This window comes from Malaclemys terrapin, chromosome 2, assembly GCF_027887155.1.
Source record: "Malaclemys terrapin pileata isolate rMalTer1 chromosome 2, rMalTer1.hap1, whole genome shotgun sequence".
Taxonomy (NCBI): Eukaryota; Metazoa; Chordata; order Testudines; family Emydidae; genus Malaclemys; species Malaclemys terrapin.
This window is the reverse complement of record NC_071506.1, coordinates 70,029,520-70,045,111: the sequence shown is the minus strand read 5'-3', so window position 1 is coordinate 70,045,111 and position 15,592 is coordinate 70,029,520. Positions and strand designations below refer to the sequence as shown.

The following is a 15,592-nucleotide window of genomic DNA, read 5'->3' as shown; positions in this document are numbered from 1 at the left end:
ATACCAGTGGACCCTATCCCCAAGCTGTAATTTGCACATTCAGGGATCTCTGACAGCATTTGTGCCATTGGAAGCCATTGTAGTGACAATTGCATCAGTAGTGAATAGGAACATTTCTCAGCTCCCCAACCAGAGTAGCTGTTTTGGATCTGTATTTATCAAATGTGAAGTAAAACATAATTCTATAGCTTTCTACATCTCCCTTCATGCTGTCAGCTCTACGCTATCCTTTTAGGTGTACACTGCCTCAAAAGATTGTCTGATTGTTAATCAACTGGGTTGTTCTGTTAGTAAGCAAATTTTGATTACAGATAATCATTTTGCACCCAGCAGAACAGTACTGAGCTGATTGGAAGTGTGATAATTAACAAAGACTTGCTTTTTAAAAAAAGTTAATGTTGTTGAGGCCTTCCAACTGCAGCAGCCTGGTTAGCTCAAGAGATGTTTCCATAAATACAGATTTAAAAAACGAAAGCTACAATTAAGAAGAGGACACTGGTAAAGTGCAAGTATCCCTTTAATTTGTTGTTACGAATGCCACTACCAAAAAAAAAAAAAAGAAAACCAGTCAGACTGACTAAGTTGTTCAAAGTAATAGTTTCACATTCCATTTTGGCTTATTATATATCATTTCACTGCATCATGTCAGAAGACGACATACCCAGCACAAACCAATGTAATCAGACTGGCACAGCAAGAAATGAATGGGGAATTCAGGCTGGGCTGGCCACACATAGGTTAGCGTAATACAGTCATAGGAGAGAGGCATGCTACGAAGCAACTGCCGGATTCCCTCTCCTTGGCTGGTGGAGGTGACCCGCTTGGTCTCAGTGGAAGAGGGGCATACCCGTCACATAGCTGAATGCACACATCTGAGCCTCCAGTTATTTGACATGGGAAAACAGCACACTCAGACAGGGCTATGTGCCAGCCCAGCTATAATGGCCAGTGTGTGTGTAGGTGTGTGGGTATGACCTTGTTGTTCCTCTCCAGCCCCTTCAGGGAGGTTCGTGCCACTACAGGTGCTAGTTTTAACCAGGCCTTGAACATCACAAGTGTAAGGACTGGGATTGCAACTCTACTCTGCACAGGAGCACCAGAGTGGCAAGCTCATCGAACCATCTCCTGCCTTGTGCATCTGCACAGAGCTAGCTACAATCCAGCCCTGAGTGTTTACATTGAGTGTCCAGTATGAACTCACATGACTTAGAGACTTAGGCCTGGTTCAGTTGCTCTCTGTACTGTAGGATGATACTCACTTTCTAGTGGCACTCTGACTTTATGCGGACAGCCTGAGAGACTGCGGTGATGCGGGTACAGCCCAGTCACATGCCCTGTGCCATCACATCCTGGGATGGGACATTTGGTTTCTCTTTTTTCAGGCCTGGGTGAATCTGTAGAGAAATCAAATAAGGATTTTGTCCGGTTATGGTTTCCTGCCTGCACTCAGCTGAGTGGTCTTAGAAGTGTGAAATAACTTTTCTATATTTCAGATGCAATTTCCTCCCAAGGCTTTAACTTGGACTTAGAGTAACTACACAATCTAAGCATCTCTTTTGATTCTCACATTGTCTCTTTTAAACAATGACTTTCACCTCCCACTATGCCATTGTGTGCTAAACATACGCGGCTTAGGGATTGTGATGTCACTTATTCCATTCAGAGCCTCAAGCAGGACACAAGCCACATCCATTAAGCCAGAAATCTGGCAACAGCAACCAACAGAAAGATCTAAAAAGGAATAAATATTGAAACAGAAACAATCTTTTATACTGTTAATGCCAGGTTCTGGGAAACTGGGATCACCAAATAAAAGCTGAGGGATGAAACAAACAAACAAAAAGCATTGCAACCAGGAGCAGTTCCTTAAATATCCCAGATCTCTAGGTTGTTGGTCCTTTGTTAAGAAACTGAATACATGTCACTTTACATCTGAGAGGCTAGGCAGGCAGCTCCCTCTGGTACACATGGCAGCACTGCTCTGCAGATCAGCCCACAATGAGAGTGCAAACATGGAATAACTGATACCCTTTCACAGGGCACTGTCTCAGCCCACCCTTATAACTACCAACGTACAATGAGGCAGAGGCTGGGCTCCTTAGTGCATTTTTCAACTTCCAATTTCAAGGTACTAGCAGTGTGCAGGAAGTGCCGATTAGAAAGTGTTTATTTTGATTTTGAACGCAGAATCGAAAAGGATGAGAAGGGAAGTAATTCTGATCCAGAAATTCTCTTGTGAGAGGAGACAGACCGCAGTGGATGTATAAATTGCTGAGGATGGTTTCAGATCAATCTGTGATTGACTGCCAACAACATGGAGTTGAGGGGAGATAAACAGCTGTAGTCAAAGACAGGTTAAAGCCACCTAGTAGGCTATTTTGCTAGGCTACGATGTAGAACCAGAAGCAGCTGTGGGGTTAAACTTTCTGGCAAGCCTTTAGATAAGAAAAGTATGGAGGAAAGAAAACAGAATGAACATCAACAGGGAACCACAGTGCCTGTTAGAGTCACAGCAAATCAGAAGTAAGAAGTCACTGTAGGAAATTGTTTACAGCACTAACAGAGGACAACAAGTGGACCTAAAACAAAAAAAATCATTTATTTTAATCTTCCATTAATCTGAAATCTAAGTGCACGTAGTGTAAAAAATTAAGTGGAAAGAGTAGGATCAGTATAAGGTAACAAGTATATTTAACTGGCATAAGCACCACAAAGAAAAAAGGAAAAAAAAAAAAAGAAAGAAAAAGCTGAGAAGGATGTGGAATTCCCAACACAATTGGTATAAGAAATACTGGCCATAGTTGGATTTTGTAAATGAAAAAATTCCAGACCTAGTACAGTACTGTAACAAAAAGCTGTCAGAGCATATGGAGCACATGGGGAAGTAGAGTGAGAGAAGCTCAAGATACTTTTTCTATGAAGGTTATCTCTGAACCAAACTGCAAACTAAGTGCTTGCTTGAGAATAATCAGGAAGGACCAGATTTTGCCATTCTTACCCACATTGTGCAGTACGCTACTCTGCAAGTATCCCCTTGAGTCCAATGTGACTATTCCTGGAGTAAGGGTGAGTATTCCACATGAGTAAAAGGATCAGAATCTGGTCTGAATTGATTATGGTTATCTGAGCAAATGAGGGCAAGGATAAGTATATGAAACTTAGGAAGGAGGCTGACTAGCATGTATGTACAGTGCTAAGGGCATTTTCATCGGTAAGCTGTATGTGACTTTCCACAGAAGAAGCAGGTAAATGCATACTCTAGTTAAGTGGTACAAGAGGGATTATACAGTGGTAACCCTTAAAAAAATTGCCAGTTATCTTAGATTCTAAATGCCTTAGATAACCGGTAAGTAACTTACTTCAGCATTTGCAGTAAATATTGAGACGTACTCTAGGGAATACTGCATATATCAAAGGAATCATATTTTTTTATCAAAGGCAAAAATGGCAACTTTTATAGGGTGACTACTGCTTTACTTTGTGTTTATAAAAGAGAATTCCTGGGAAAGATTAAAGTGAGTGTAAAGTGAAATCTTTTGATGTTCCATAGTTATTCTCAATCCATGAATTCCATATCAAATGTGCCCAGTTTGCCAATCAATACAAGATCTTTTTAATCTCCGGCATTACAAGCCTGACATGGTATCTGAAAATGGAAATGTGTTCTCTCTTTCCTAGATTACCACAAATCATCAGAAACAATAACAATTTTGGAATTTAGATGGCAATTTTTCTGGTGGTGAATGAGGCTGAAGAATATGGCTTGTTACAGAATCTTTACTTTTGACGTAACATCCCGTTCAAAATTGTTTACCAGCTGTAGAATAAATGTTTGAGCCAATATGAGTAATCAAAAATATTTCTTACGTTTGTTATTATAGATTTGTCTCCCACCAATGTCAATAACTTTGGTTTGTCTCCTTTCCCCAGCTAAATGCTCCAAAAGAAACCTGTCCAATTCTTTGTAGGTGCTGTGAAACACATGACCTTGCTCTGCCTGCAGAGCTATCGCTTGTTCTAGCAAACTCAAATTCCCTTTTGTTTTGTCCAGGTCAACTGACATGTCTGTAGTTTCTGATAGGCACTCATCGTCTTCCTCGCTTTCAGGGAATGGATTCTGAATTCTCTTGTCAAAAGGATCAACATGAGATTCCTGCAATTCTCTTAGCTCTGTTTCTGAGTCACAAACTGTTTCACAGGGGCGAAATTCTGCTTCTTCAGTCTTAATTTCTGGAACTTCCAGAATGTCTTGCCGGTTACATCCTGCAATATATCTCTGAGTTACATGGGGCTTTATGCTAGTGTCTTCTGAGAAGTTTGAGGAACTGTCCCATTCATTGTCCAAAATTTCAGAGCTACTTTCATTGTCTTCAGATGAACAGTATTGTGGGTCGGAAACACAAATCTTTTCTTTTCCTTCCGATGAGTTAATTGTGTAACATTCATCAACATCATCACTTTCTGTCTTTAAGGACTGGATGCCACTGTCATTTAGGTTCTCAGTCACCATTTGAACTGGTGCATCTTTTGCTAGTTTTCCCATGTTCATTAAAGATTTGACCACGAGGTCCTGGTAGCGGGTGTAGTTGTCCTTCGTTTGACTGGAGGTTTCTTGCCCAGCTGAATGAGAGGTTTCATCAGGTGATTTTGTAGTATTTTCTTCTATAAGGAAAAAAAGCAAGGGAAAAATGAATGCTTTCTATAGAGAATCTTAATCGTGATCTAACCTGGTTTCAATCTTAAATGGGAAGAGACTTATTTAACAATCGCTGTTTATTTACTCAAGGATACTCTGAAAATCCTTAAGAAATAACACCCCCTTTTACCAAGACAATATCTGAAATTACTGCTGGTATATAACCATCACAAACCCTTCTAAGATTAAATCTGTGTAGTGTGGCTGCAGAGCCCTTTGAAAATAGAATGTTTTTGCATTTTTCTTTGTTGAATATATAACATTCCTTTGATCTATTTTCACTCTCCTCCATGTCTAACATGCCCAAATATTTCTCAGAATGGGTCCCCAATTACTTTTCAAATCACTTCAGATTGCATGAAAGACCTTGACTGAAAAGACTCTATGGTTTACAAAGGGCAAGCTCTTGGTCACCATTACAGTTGCCACACTAAATGATACATCAGGTCATGCACAAGCAAACAGAAATGGTTCTTATGAATAGACTCTTAAAGGACTGCTAAAGACACCATTGAAATACACCCTGTGTTAATAAACATCTTTCTTTGGACGAAAAGCAGCAGCCAGCAGGTAGTAAAGGCTGCGTGTAGGTAAGGGTGTCAAAGTTGGAAGACAATATGCCTTTTGTATCTCATTTAATTTTTTATAAAAACATTTGCTCTAACAAGGACACTCAAAAATACATCTCCATCATCTTTCTTTCTGGTAATTATCTCTCTAAAATCAACACTGGTTTGCCAGGATCAAGTAAATATTGCCATAGTAACTAAAAGCATTTTTGGACGAAGGGAAGAATTTAGTCACAACACTAGCCCCTTCAATAATGTTGATTATAGGGTGCATTCTTTTGTTGGGATCTATTCAACATTAACTGAAAAATTTAACATTTTACTTCCTAGAAAGAAGGATGGATAAATAAGCATATAATATTTGATAAGATGGACCCATCCTCTCCTGAATCAGAGGAACTCCAGGTTTAAATAATAAATTAAACATAGTCTAAAATGCAAATGAAGTTTCTCTCAATAACACAGCGAGCTATTAAGAGAAAGTGTAAAGGGTTATGATAATTTTAAAGTATTATGAACGACAGAAAACAAATAAAAAGCATTTTCAGTGAATATGTCCAATTCATTGAACTATTCTCTCAATCCACTTAACTACCCACATGTGTACAATAATGATTTATAGACATTATACCTAATTATGCATATTTGGGCTGTGTTAGAGTGCCTAACAAAAGCTCTAGAAAGCAACAATTACCTCTGTTGCTTAGCTACATAGTTTAAAATATTCCTATTAAGTGCAGATTATTGTGGAGGGGAAAAGAGGGACAAAAATGCACATGTGCACCACAATGCATTTCACTTTGCTGCTGCCAACCTGTTAGCATTTTGGGTCATTTCCAGTTTACATAATTGTTTGGTTCAACTGTTTGTTATATGTTAAAAGAAAATATTTATTAATTCTTATTCTTCTTCAGAAAATTGGACTCATATTGGGAGAGGTGGCCTCATGCACTATGTGCAGATAGTTGTGTGTTTTGGGTATTTTTTTTAAATGTCTGCAAAGCTCGGTGCAACTTTTAAACCAGCTCATCTCTTACTATAGACTTTGAAGTCATCTGAATGAAAAAGTTTGCTATATTTTCAAAACATGGCATCTAGTAATGATGATTGTGATTCCTTGTGGTTCTGTAATGAACCTCTGACAAATAAGTGTCTATGATTTAATAGCTTATCTCTCTGCTCTGCTTGGAATTACACATACTCCCATCACCAGGCCATTTTGATACAAATGGCTCTAATTTTTTTTATGAACAAGTATGCTTGATACATGCCTTTCATTAATTTACTGGGTAAAAGATTGTACTAACCATATTACCAACAACAAGATTAAAAAATAATGACTCAGGCCCCCCAAAAATCATGAGATTGGTTTAAAAATTATGAGATTTTAAAAATGTGGATTTGGGTTTTTTTAATTGCCTTCTGTTTTTTGAGCCTTTGTGGTTCACATGTTGAAGTTTTTTTCTGTAACCACAAGGGCTGGAAACTTACTTTAAGAAATTAACTAATGCTGATATTTCTTGAAATTGCATCACTCCTGGAGTTGGGGCTTTCAGACAAAAACCAAATATTGTGAGATTCACAATAAAATCATGGGAGTTGGCAACACTGTATCAAGATACAAAAACGTTATTTTAAAACACTCTAACTCTATACCATGCTGTCCTGCTCTCAGAATTTTCCTGGAGTTGTACAGAAGATAGACACAGGAGAAAGTGTGCACATTTATGAGGATTAAAACACTGAAGTTATGGAGGTACAGGGTACAATCTGAATCAGCACAGAAAAAGTCAGTTAAAGCTTTTTGTGAGACTGCTGGTATTATGAGATGGAAATACTTGTAGGAGGTCAGAACAGCCACGAAACAGCAGAGTTGTGCTTGCTTGGTCGGTAGTAAGTTTGGCTCACTGATTGCATCAGAATGGGACAGTCAGTGCACAATTCCCTACTAGTTTAAGATATATTTTAAAAGTAACCCCCCCCCTTCAGCCCTCCACAGGAACTTGCAAGATGTACCCACAAATCTGCATTCCAAAAGAGACCCCTGATAGAAGATTGACCAAAAATAAAATCCTGACCCCAATGAAGTCAATAGCAAAATTCCCATTGACTTCATTAGGGCCAGAATTTCACCCATAGTTCTCTTACCTGGATAATAAATTTGGCTTTCAATATAGACATATAAGTATACATTCCAGTTTTGTAACAGCTATACGTACCAGAAATGTACAGGGTATTGGTTTTCAAAAACGAAGATTATTCTATTCTAAGTAGATGTGGGTATAACTCTAGATCCAAACCCCCCTAAAATTTGGGAATCTGCATCAGAATCTGGATCCCCAATTCTGGGGCTTGAGGACAGCTTCCTCTTAAATAGAGGCACCATTACTTTTTCATATTATGTATGATTTCAGATTTCAGATTATCTGCCCATTTTCCCTAGATATTGACCTTTATAACCTATTGACAACTATTTTCTTTTTAACAAATGCAGTATTGATTCCACTGAAATCTGAGACCACTTTCTTAAGTGTTGGGCTAACAACTTATGCAAGGCTCCTCAAAGAAAAAAATAACTGCCAATTTATTTTGAAAAGTATTCCATTAATTTTGAATATATAGTTGAATGGTGAAGGCAGAAAACATACATACATAATTTATATATATATATATTTAAATATATATGTGTATTATAAATATATCTCATATTCTTCCCTCAGCAGTCACATTTTGTAGCACCTGCATGGTAGAACTTTCTATAAATTGTTGAGCATGTTTGGGTTGGGTATTATAAATACAGTGCAGAGTCTAATGATCAGGTTAAATAGAACACAGATAATAGTCACATGAATAAAATTGCTTTGGTAAATGTTAAAGTCAACATTTTGTTAAGCAGGTGATTGCCCCCACCCTCATGCTGAATATATTAAAGTGAAAATCCTCTCTTTACAAATTTGTTTTTCTAAGTAGTTAGTTTTTCACTACATGTTTAGCCTCATTCTTTGACAGCCTATATTAAGAAGCAGACACCATTCCTTATCTGACCTGCAGTGATGGCAGGTCTCTGTGACCTACACAGCATTAACGACCATAGAAGGAGATGTTGTACAAGGTCCTCGTTTTTGAATTACCATATTTATATCCAGATTGCAATGTATTATCTCAAATCTACTCTGAGCCCAAATCATTCTACATTCTTTTTGAAAGCATTCAGTTTGACAGGCCTCTTTTCTTTGAGGGCAGGGAGTTTACATTAATTTGGAGCCATTCTTCATTGCTACCTGTAGCAGACGTGTCATTTGTTTCGAGGACGTTGACATCTTCCTGCAACTCTGTTCTGTCCTCATTTTCTTCTCTGCATTCCACAGTGGGACTGTAGTGACGGGGTTTCATTAACAGGGACTTCCTTTTATTGACTGGAACTCCTGAAATCTGTTCTTCAGCTTTTCTCTTCTTAGCCATGGAGCATTTGTAGGCACTGCATTGATTTAAAAACAGCAATAATGAAAAGAAATTGGACATTATTGAACAAACAGCACTGTCCTATATTTTAATTTCAAGTAGAAAAAATGAGGCTGGTAAAATGCTAATACACTTGCACTTCCAGCCAGCTGTGTTTAGAGGATGTTTAGTTTTAGCTCTTGGATCTAGAGAGCAGGGCACAGACAAATCCATTGCACCGGTTCTCTTTCACTGCTACCAAAGTCTGGTTATAAAAATATCCTTAATCCCAAGTAAACATATGTTAATTTAAGCTCTGTCCTGCACTAGATGAAATACACCCAGAAAGGGATGAGAAAAGATTGATATTGATTTGCTAATCCTGAGAAACAGCTAATGTGAAAAGTATACCACCAGTTACACTGCAGCATACTGTAACTTTATAACCCTTCTACTTACATGGGTGTGGATATGTGCTTGCTTCTTTTGCATTGCTGCTCGTCGGTTTTTTTTTTTTTTTTTTTTTGGTTTGTTTGTTTGTCTTTGATGGGTGGGTGAGAGTCCATTTTAAGATGAATGCATTTTTTCAGTGTGAAGACTTACATATTTAAGGGCATTTTTTTGGTGTGATTTAAAGTATAAGTATAAGTATATATAAATTACCATGGCCTAGATTCACAAATGTACTTAGGTGCCTAAACTCCAGACTTAGGCACCTAAATCCCAGTTTTAAGCTCTACTGCAATTCATAGTACTCTTACTGAACCCTGTAGGCATCTAAACTCCCTTTTACAGTAAAAGATCCCTAGGGATCCTATATTTCTTCCCCTGAGTCTCCATTCAGACACTTATCTCCCACCTAAGCCTCAGAGTATTTCACCAGCCAGGAGAAGGTAGGTGTTTGGCCACCTATGCCATGTATAGGACCTGATCCAGTAGGCTCCCTCACAGCATGCTTACTGGATCTGCCCCCTCAAGCAAGTTCACACAACGCAACAACAGCTGCTTCCACCTCATCACTTTAGTGCAATGGTTTGTATATTGACCAAAGATGTGGAAGGCCTCCAGTTCAAGTCCCCCCTCTTTCAGAAGGGGAAAAGGGATTTGAACTAGGCTCTAAACCGCTCAGGTGAGTGCCCTAGCCACTAGGCTATGGGATATTCTGCTATGAAGTGCCCTCAGGCTATGTCTACAAGCTAGGGTGTGTTGATTGTGCTGCTTGTGTACACCTACTCATACTAGCTTTCATTGAGCCAGCACACGAATAAATAGCAGCGTAGCCACAATAGCACTGGAAGAGGCAAAGGAGGCATGGCTTAGACATGCCGACTACAAACCTGCCTGAAACGGGTGGGTGCATACTCGGCATGGCTAAGCTGTACCTCCCTGCTGCTGCTACTCAGGCTACCGCAGCTACACTGTGATGTATACTCCTGCTAGTTCAGCCAGAGCTAGTGCAAGTACTTGTATGCAGGGAAATCACACCCCTAGCTCATAGTGTAGACATAGCCATAGTCTCTTCTGTTGAAGCTGTTTCATTGTGGATAAATAATTAAAAAGCTATTTGAGCCAAAGAGAGACAACAAGCAAGAGAGACAGCACAAGCATGAGAACGACTCAATAAGCCGGTGGTTACAGTACACACCCAGGATGTGGGAGATCCAGAATCCCGACCCCTTGCTCTCTGACTTGTATTGTAACACTGGGCTAAATGGTAGAAGGCGGGTCCTCCTCTTCATTGTTGTAGTGAAAACAGCACAGGTGCCTAACTCCAAAGGTAGTGGATCGCAAATAGAGATAGGTGCCTTTCTGCAGATCAGACTTGGGTGTCCCTTCTGTGTGAGTATATGTGTGTGTGTGGAGGGGCCTAGGTACCTAACTCAGGTTTTGTGAATCACAGAGTGCTCCTGTGACTTTCTAGGCTCCTGAAAGCTAGGTGCCATGACACTTAGTGTCACAACACCCTCAGTCCTTATGTGAATCCAGGCCTTTTCATTTAGGGGAGGTTACACTACGTTTTTGCTATTGATTTGTATAGATCTGTACACATTGGGATCTGTCCACAAGAGCTGAAATCAGATATATACTTCTGGTACACATGGTGTGCCATATTCCCCTCTCCATTACACTAACGCACTCCCACCAATGCCAATGGGATTGCATCAGTGTCATGGACCGTACAATGTGTCAATTCACTGCTTTATCTATGTCCATATATCTTGTCTATTTAAGGGTTTTTTTGTGGCTGCCCTATGCCTCATTGTAACTGAGCAAATTTCAATAGGTTTCCAAGTCATATTTCTACAGACATAACATGATGTGCATGGAATGCTGATTACTACAACATTATCTCAAGGGAATATGAAAACAAACTTTGGTTGAACAGCTCAGCTAATGTGCATGACCAGGAACTACAATATATACAATATTTGGTTCCTATAAAATACTACAAATAAATAAGTAAGTAAATAAATATTTTTCCTACATATCATAGGCCAGATCCTTAGACTTTATGGGTGCTGTGCCATTTACTAGCTGAGAATGTAGCCCTGTAACTTGATTATAACTTTTACATATACCTATTTATAGGTCCGCAAAACAAAAATGTGTGTGAAATATGCTATACCTTCCACAGCAGGTTGAGTAATGTAACATTTTGCGGTGGCTATTTCACATTTGTGCAAGCTTTTGGAGTGGAAGGTTAGCAGAAGATCTAAACATATCTTTCAGTTGCAACAAGACCTGAATATCTATAGGTCTGTCAGCTATCTAGTATATCTATGTATTCAATATAGCTCCCACCAGGCTAGCATCTGAGTGGCATGGCAATCTAGGTCAGTGGTGGGCAACCTGCAGCCTGCGCAGCTTCCTGCAGCTCCCATTGGCCAGGAACGGCGACCCGCGGCAACTGGGAGCTGCAGGCAGCCATGCCTGCGGACGGTCAATGTAAACTCTGTCTTGCGGCCCGCCAGTGAATTACCCTGACGGGCCGCGTGTGGCCCCTGGCCGCAGGTTGCCCACCACTGATTTAGGTGACACATCATAGCTAAGAAGTCAAAATGTGACACTTCACTAAAAGATGTGCCTCACAACACAATATTCTGCAACCCTTTTCTCACTTTTTGTATAAGTAATTTTTCATTGTCGTCATTGTTCTCTCAGACAGGAGAATACAGCTATGTAATATGACTAATAGCATTCATATTATATCTGTCACAGATGAAAAAACTACATTTATGGATCAATGTAATCCACTCATTGGTTTCTAGACCCTAGGGAGCATCATAAATCTACACACTGCCCTTGGGTACTGGATTTCGTATTTGGCTCTCTGATTTAGCTGCAAGATTTGCAAAAATCCATGTCTCCAAACAGCTCCCTATTGGTTACACATATTACAAGGCGCAACAGCATAAATTAATCCTTCCAAGATATCTTATGTGTGCTAAATTGGCTCAAGTTCTGATTGTTTTGGATGGTAGCATGTGACTAAACTTTAAGCTTTTTGTTAAAAAAAAAATCCATTTCTGTCCAAGAACCTTTTTGGCAACCCACCACTGTAAACATGAAGGATATGGAAATATGAAGATCTGCAATTTTAGGAGATGTTAGAATGCTACCAGTGTGCATCTTAAACAAAGTGGTTGCTCTTGATCTACTGAATACTAAACTTACTGTGAGTGCCATTAAAACCTGGATGTTAACCACTTGCAGTAGTTAAATGTATTATGAATTTTGTGGTATTTCTCTTTTTGACAATAGTGCATACCACATATATCACAGCACAATAAGTGTCCCTTTTGGAAATGGTGCCCCACAGACACTGACACAGATAGACACACACAGACACAGACACGTCCGCCCACCCACACCAGAGATACGCAGTGTGGATTGAAGTGCATAATGTACCCTGAAAAAAACTGTGTGGAAGAGTTTATTAGTCTTTGTTGCTGAAGTTCTGTAATATTGTATCACTCATAATAGTCATGGTGTTGCAAAAAGGCTGGAATTACGAAAAAGAAGTAGAAAGAACCATAACAATGCTTTATAAGTCAAAACTATCAAAGTTTACTTTTTAAAACTTTTTCATTCATTTGTCAAACTCCAAATTTACCTCCAATGGATATTATGAGGATTTAGGAATTAATACTGTCCTCATTTCCATTGATAAAGCTAATTCCCATACAAGCTAAATTAAGAAAATTTTAGGCTAGAAGTGCCCATTACATCATCTAGTCTGACCTCTTGTGTGACACAGGTGATAGAATTTCACCCAGTTACTTCTGTAATGAGCCCAATAACTTGTGTTTGACTAAACTGTATCCTCCAAAGAGCCTTAACTAAATGGTCCACAGCTTAAGTGGGGGAAAGAAGGAAAGTAAGATTGTCATTCTATTGTTAAAATCTGCTGAATTCATTTAAGCAAATTGGGACAATGTATTTCCCTAGTTACATATTACAAGTTCACCACTGTGATTTCAGCAAAAATGCCACGAAACACATTTGTGTATCACAATATCCTAGAAGGTAGTCAAACTCAGACTTTGGCAGACAACAGGCAAGAAAGAATACCAGAGACAGGGTCTCCTGCCTTCTGGAGTTTCACTCTGGGAACAAACAGCAGGAAAATCCCAGGTGATTATAACTAAAATCAACTGGCATCAGGGGAGATGCAGCTCTGATTTACATTCTTCACGTAACTCCACACTCCCCTGTGTATGATGGATCAACGCGGAACCACTTTCGGAAGCAAATGTATGATAACTTGAAGTTCTGTTTAATTCAAATTTTGAGGCCAAATTCTGCTCTCAATCACATTGCTGTAAATCCAGATCTTAGCCCAGGACGCCCACAGATCTGACTCTTCTCAAATGTGCTGTAAGCACATCTTAGAGCCAGAGGGCTTTTCCTTTATGAAGCAGTGTGATGCATTAGTTTGCCCACATCATATTCCTTTGTCTAACCAGTGCCGCCAGGCTCAATCAGCTCTCCAATAGAGTTTCTAGAGTTTCCTCTTCTCTGATTAAAATAAAAATATTTTATCAGAACCAAATTTATATAGGCTTATTCCTGACACCTTTCTCTGAGAATATAGGTGCCAAAGATTGCAGTGATTGACTCTTTTTTAGGAAGCTCAGCTTATTCTTCACAGGCCAGGAAAGTGACTAACATTTTTAATTAATTAACATTTTTCCAGTAGAAAAATCCTCCTGCCTTTGCTGTTAGTGTCCTTGTAAGTTGCTACTTCTGAATCTTGAATAAAATCAACCAGACGTCCACAGCCAGTTCAAATAATTCACCAAGAACCTATTCTTCCTCTTACTCTCAATCTTATATTGTCTTTAAGGAAAACCAAAACAAAACACCCTAACTTTACTACATGTAGTTGTTTCATACTCTTGATTTTAATTTTCAGTTCATTGTAGTTGCTGACTATTGATCTTACTACAAATTTCCTTATCAAAGTATATTTCTTTTGATAATTTGTGCCTCCTTTCAAAGATTTGCTTTTTTAAATTTGTGATAGTATGTACGTATACATATGCACACACAGACACGTTGTCCATTTGTCTCTAACTGTAGATGTTTGATAACGGGCACCATAGGAATTTGAGACTCAGGCTAGCATGTAGATATTTGTGTCTATCTATCTATCTATCTATCTATCTATCTATCTATAATCAGCTTAGATATCAGCATTCATGAAGTACCCATTTCAGCACTGTCTTAAAAAGTTTGTCTCTCTGTCTCTGTCTCTTTCACACATACACGTTAGCAGAGATCTGTCAGGCTGTAGTTTGTCAAACAGTAAACCTATAATTTAGCTTCTCTATTACTCATCTCATAAATTCAACATCTAATAGTTTTGTTGCTATTTATCAATGGTCTGCTTGTTGTCATGGAACACTGATTCAGCTGTCAAGGTTATTTGGTAATCTGAGGCTCATAAAATGGGAGAAGATTTTTTTTTTGTTATGAGCCCAAAGCCAATACGTGCTTTCCCCTAATTTAACTGTTCTTAAATGTTATGAATAATAAATCATTTTAGTACTGCCTATAATGAGCAGATTTTTTAAGCAAATGAGTCAGCTACTAAAAACAATCCTGTATCAGATATCATAATACAAGCCACGAAGTTAAAGTACAAGACAATTGCTTGTGTGAAAAGAAGAGCCTCAAGTAAAGTTTTCATGCTTATAGGACACAGGCATTTTTGACAATTTTATCCCAAGTGCTTAGGGTCTTCCCTTTCCTTTCTTTCTTCCCAGATTGTGCCCGGGTGAATGGTGGGGCTAGGGAGAGTGGAACAGTGCTACACCTTCCCTAACCACCTAGTGGCCAATTTCAAGACAGTGAGAAAGCCGAATGGCTGCAGTGAACTCCCCTCTCCCCATTAAGCATTCCAGGGCACACAGCAGCCATTCTTGTTGCTGGAAACGGCCCTGCCTGCCCTTCCCCATAGGTGGCATGATTGTCAGTGGAGGATTTCCCACCTTGCTGTGAGTCTAGGAATTTTTCTTTCTTGGCAAGACTGGTAGATATCCGGTTAACTTTTTCCAGTTTCCTCACAGTCTCCTGCAGACTGCCATGGGTGAATAAGAGAGTGCATATTGTTTAACAAACAAATAAAAGAGGAAGAGAACACTGTCACACTTCCAGTTGGTATCCCAAGCAAGAGGCTTCAAGGGACCAGCTCCTGGGGTAAACCTCAGCACAGGACTGGTGGAATCTATAAGCTTGTGGGGCAAGAGAGTGTCTTAATTCTTCAATGACTGAGTTCCCCTTCACCTGCTCCCTCATTCCTCCTCACTGGGTGGTGGGATCCAGCATCAGACTGAAGCGTGAACAGAGTGACGCAGCTTCAGCGAAGGGAGTCAGCCCTCAT

The 15,592-nt window shown here is 39.3% G+C and overlaps 1 protein-coding gene across 2 annotated transcripts in view; it reads right to left on the bottom strand.

Moving 5' to 3' along the window:
• Window positions 1-15,592, bottom strand: part of ST18 (ST18 C2H2C-type zinc finger transcription factor) — an 85,324-nt gene that overhangs the window by 43,362 nt on the left and 26,370 nt on the right. For both annotated transcript variants that reach the window (XM_054017120.1, XM_054017121.1), the window contains exons 4-6: window positions 8,547-8,743; window positions 3,868-4,662; window positions 1,260-1,394 (exon numbers count right to left, since the gene is read on the bottom strand). In XM_054017120.1, coding sequence (XP_053873095.1) covers window positions 1,260-1,394; window positions 3,868-4,662; window positions 8,547-8,743 — 1,127 coding nt within the window. The remainder of the gene's footprint in view (window positions 1-1,259; window positions 1,395-3,867; window positions 4,663-8,546; window positions 8,744-15,592) is intronic.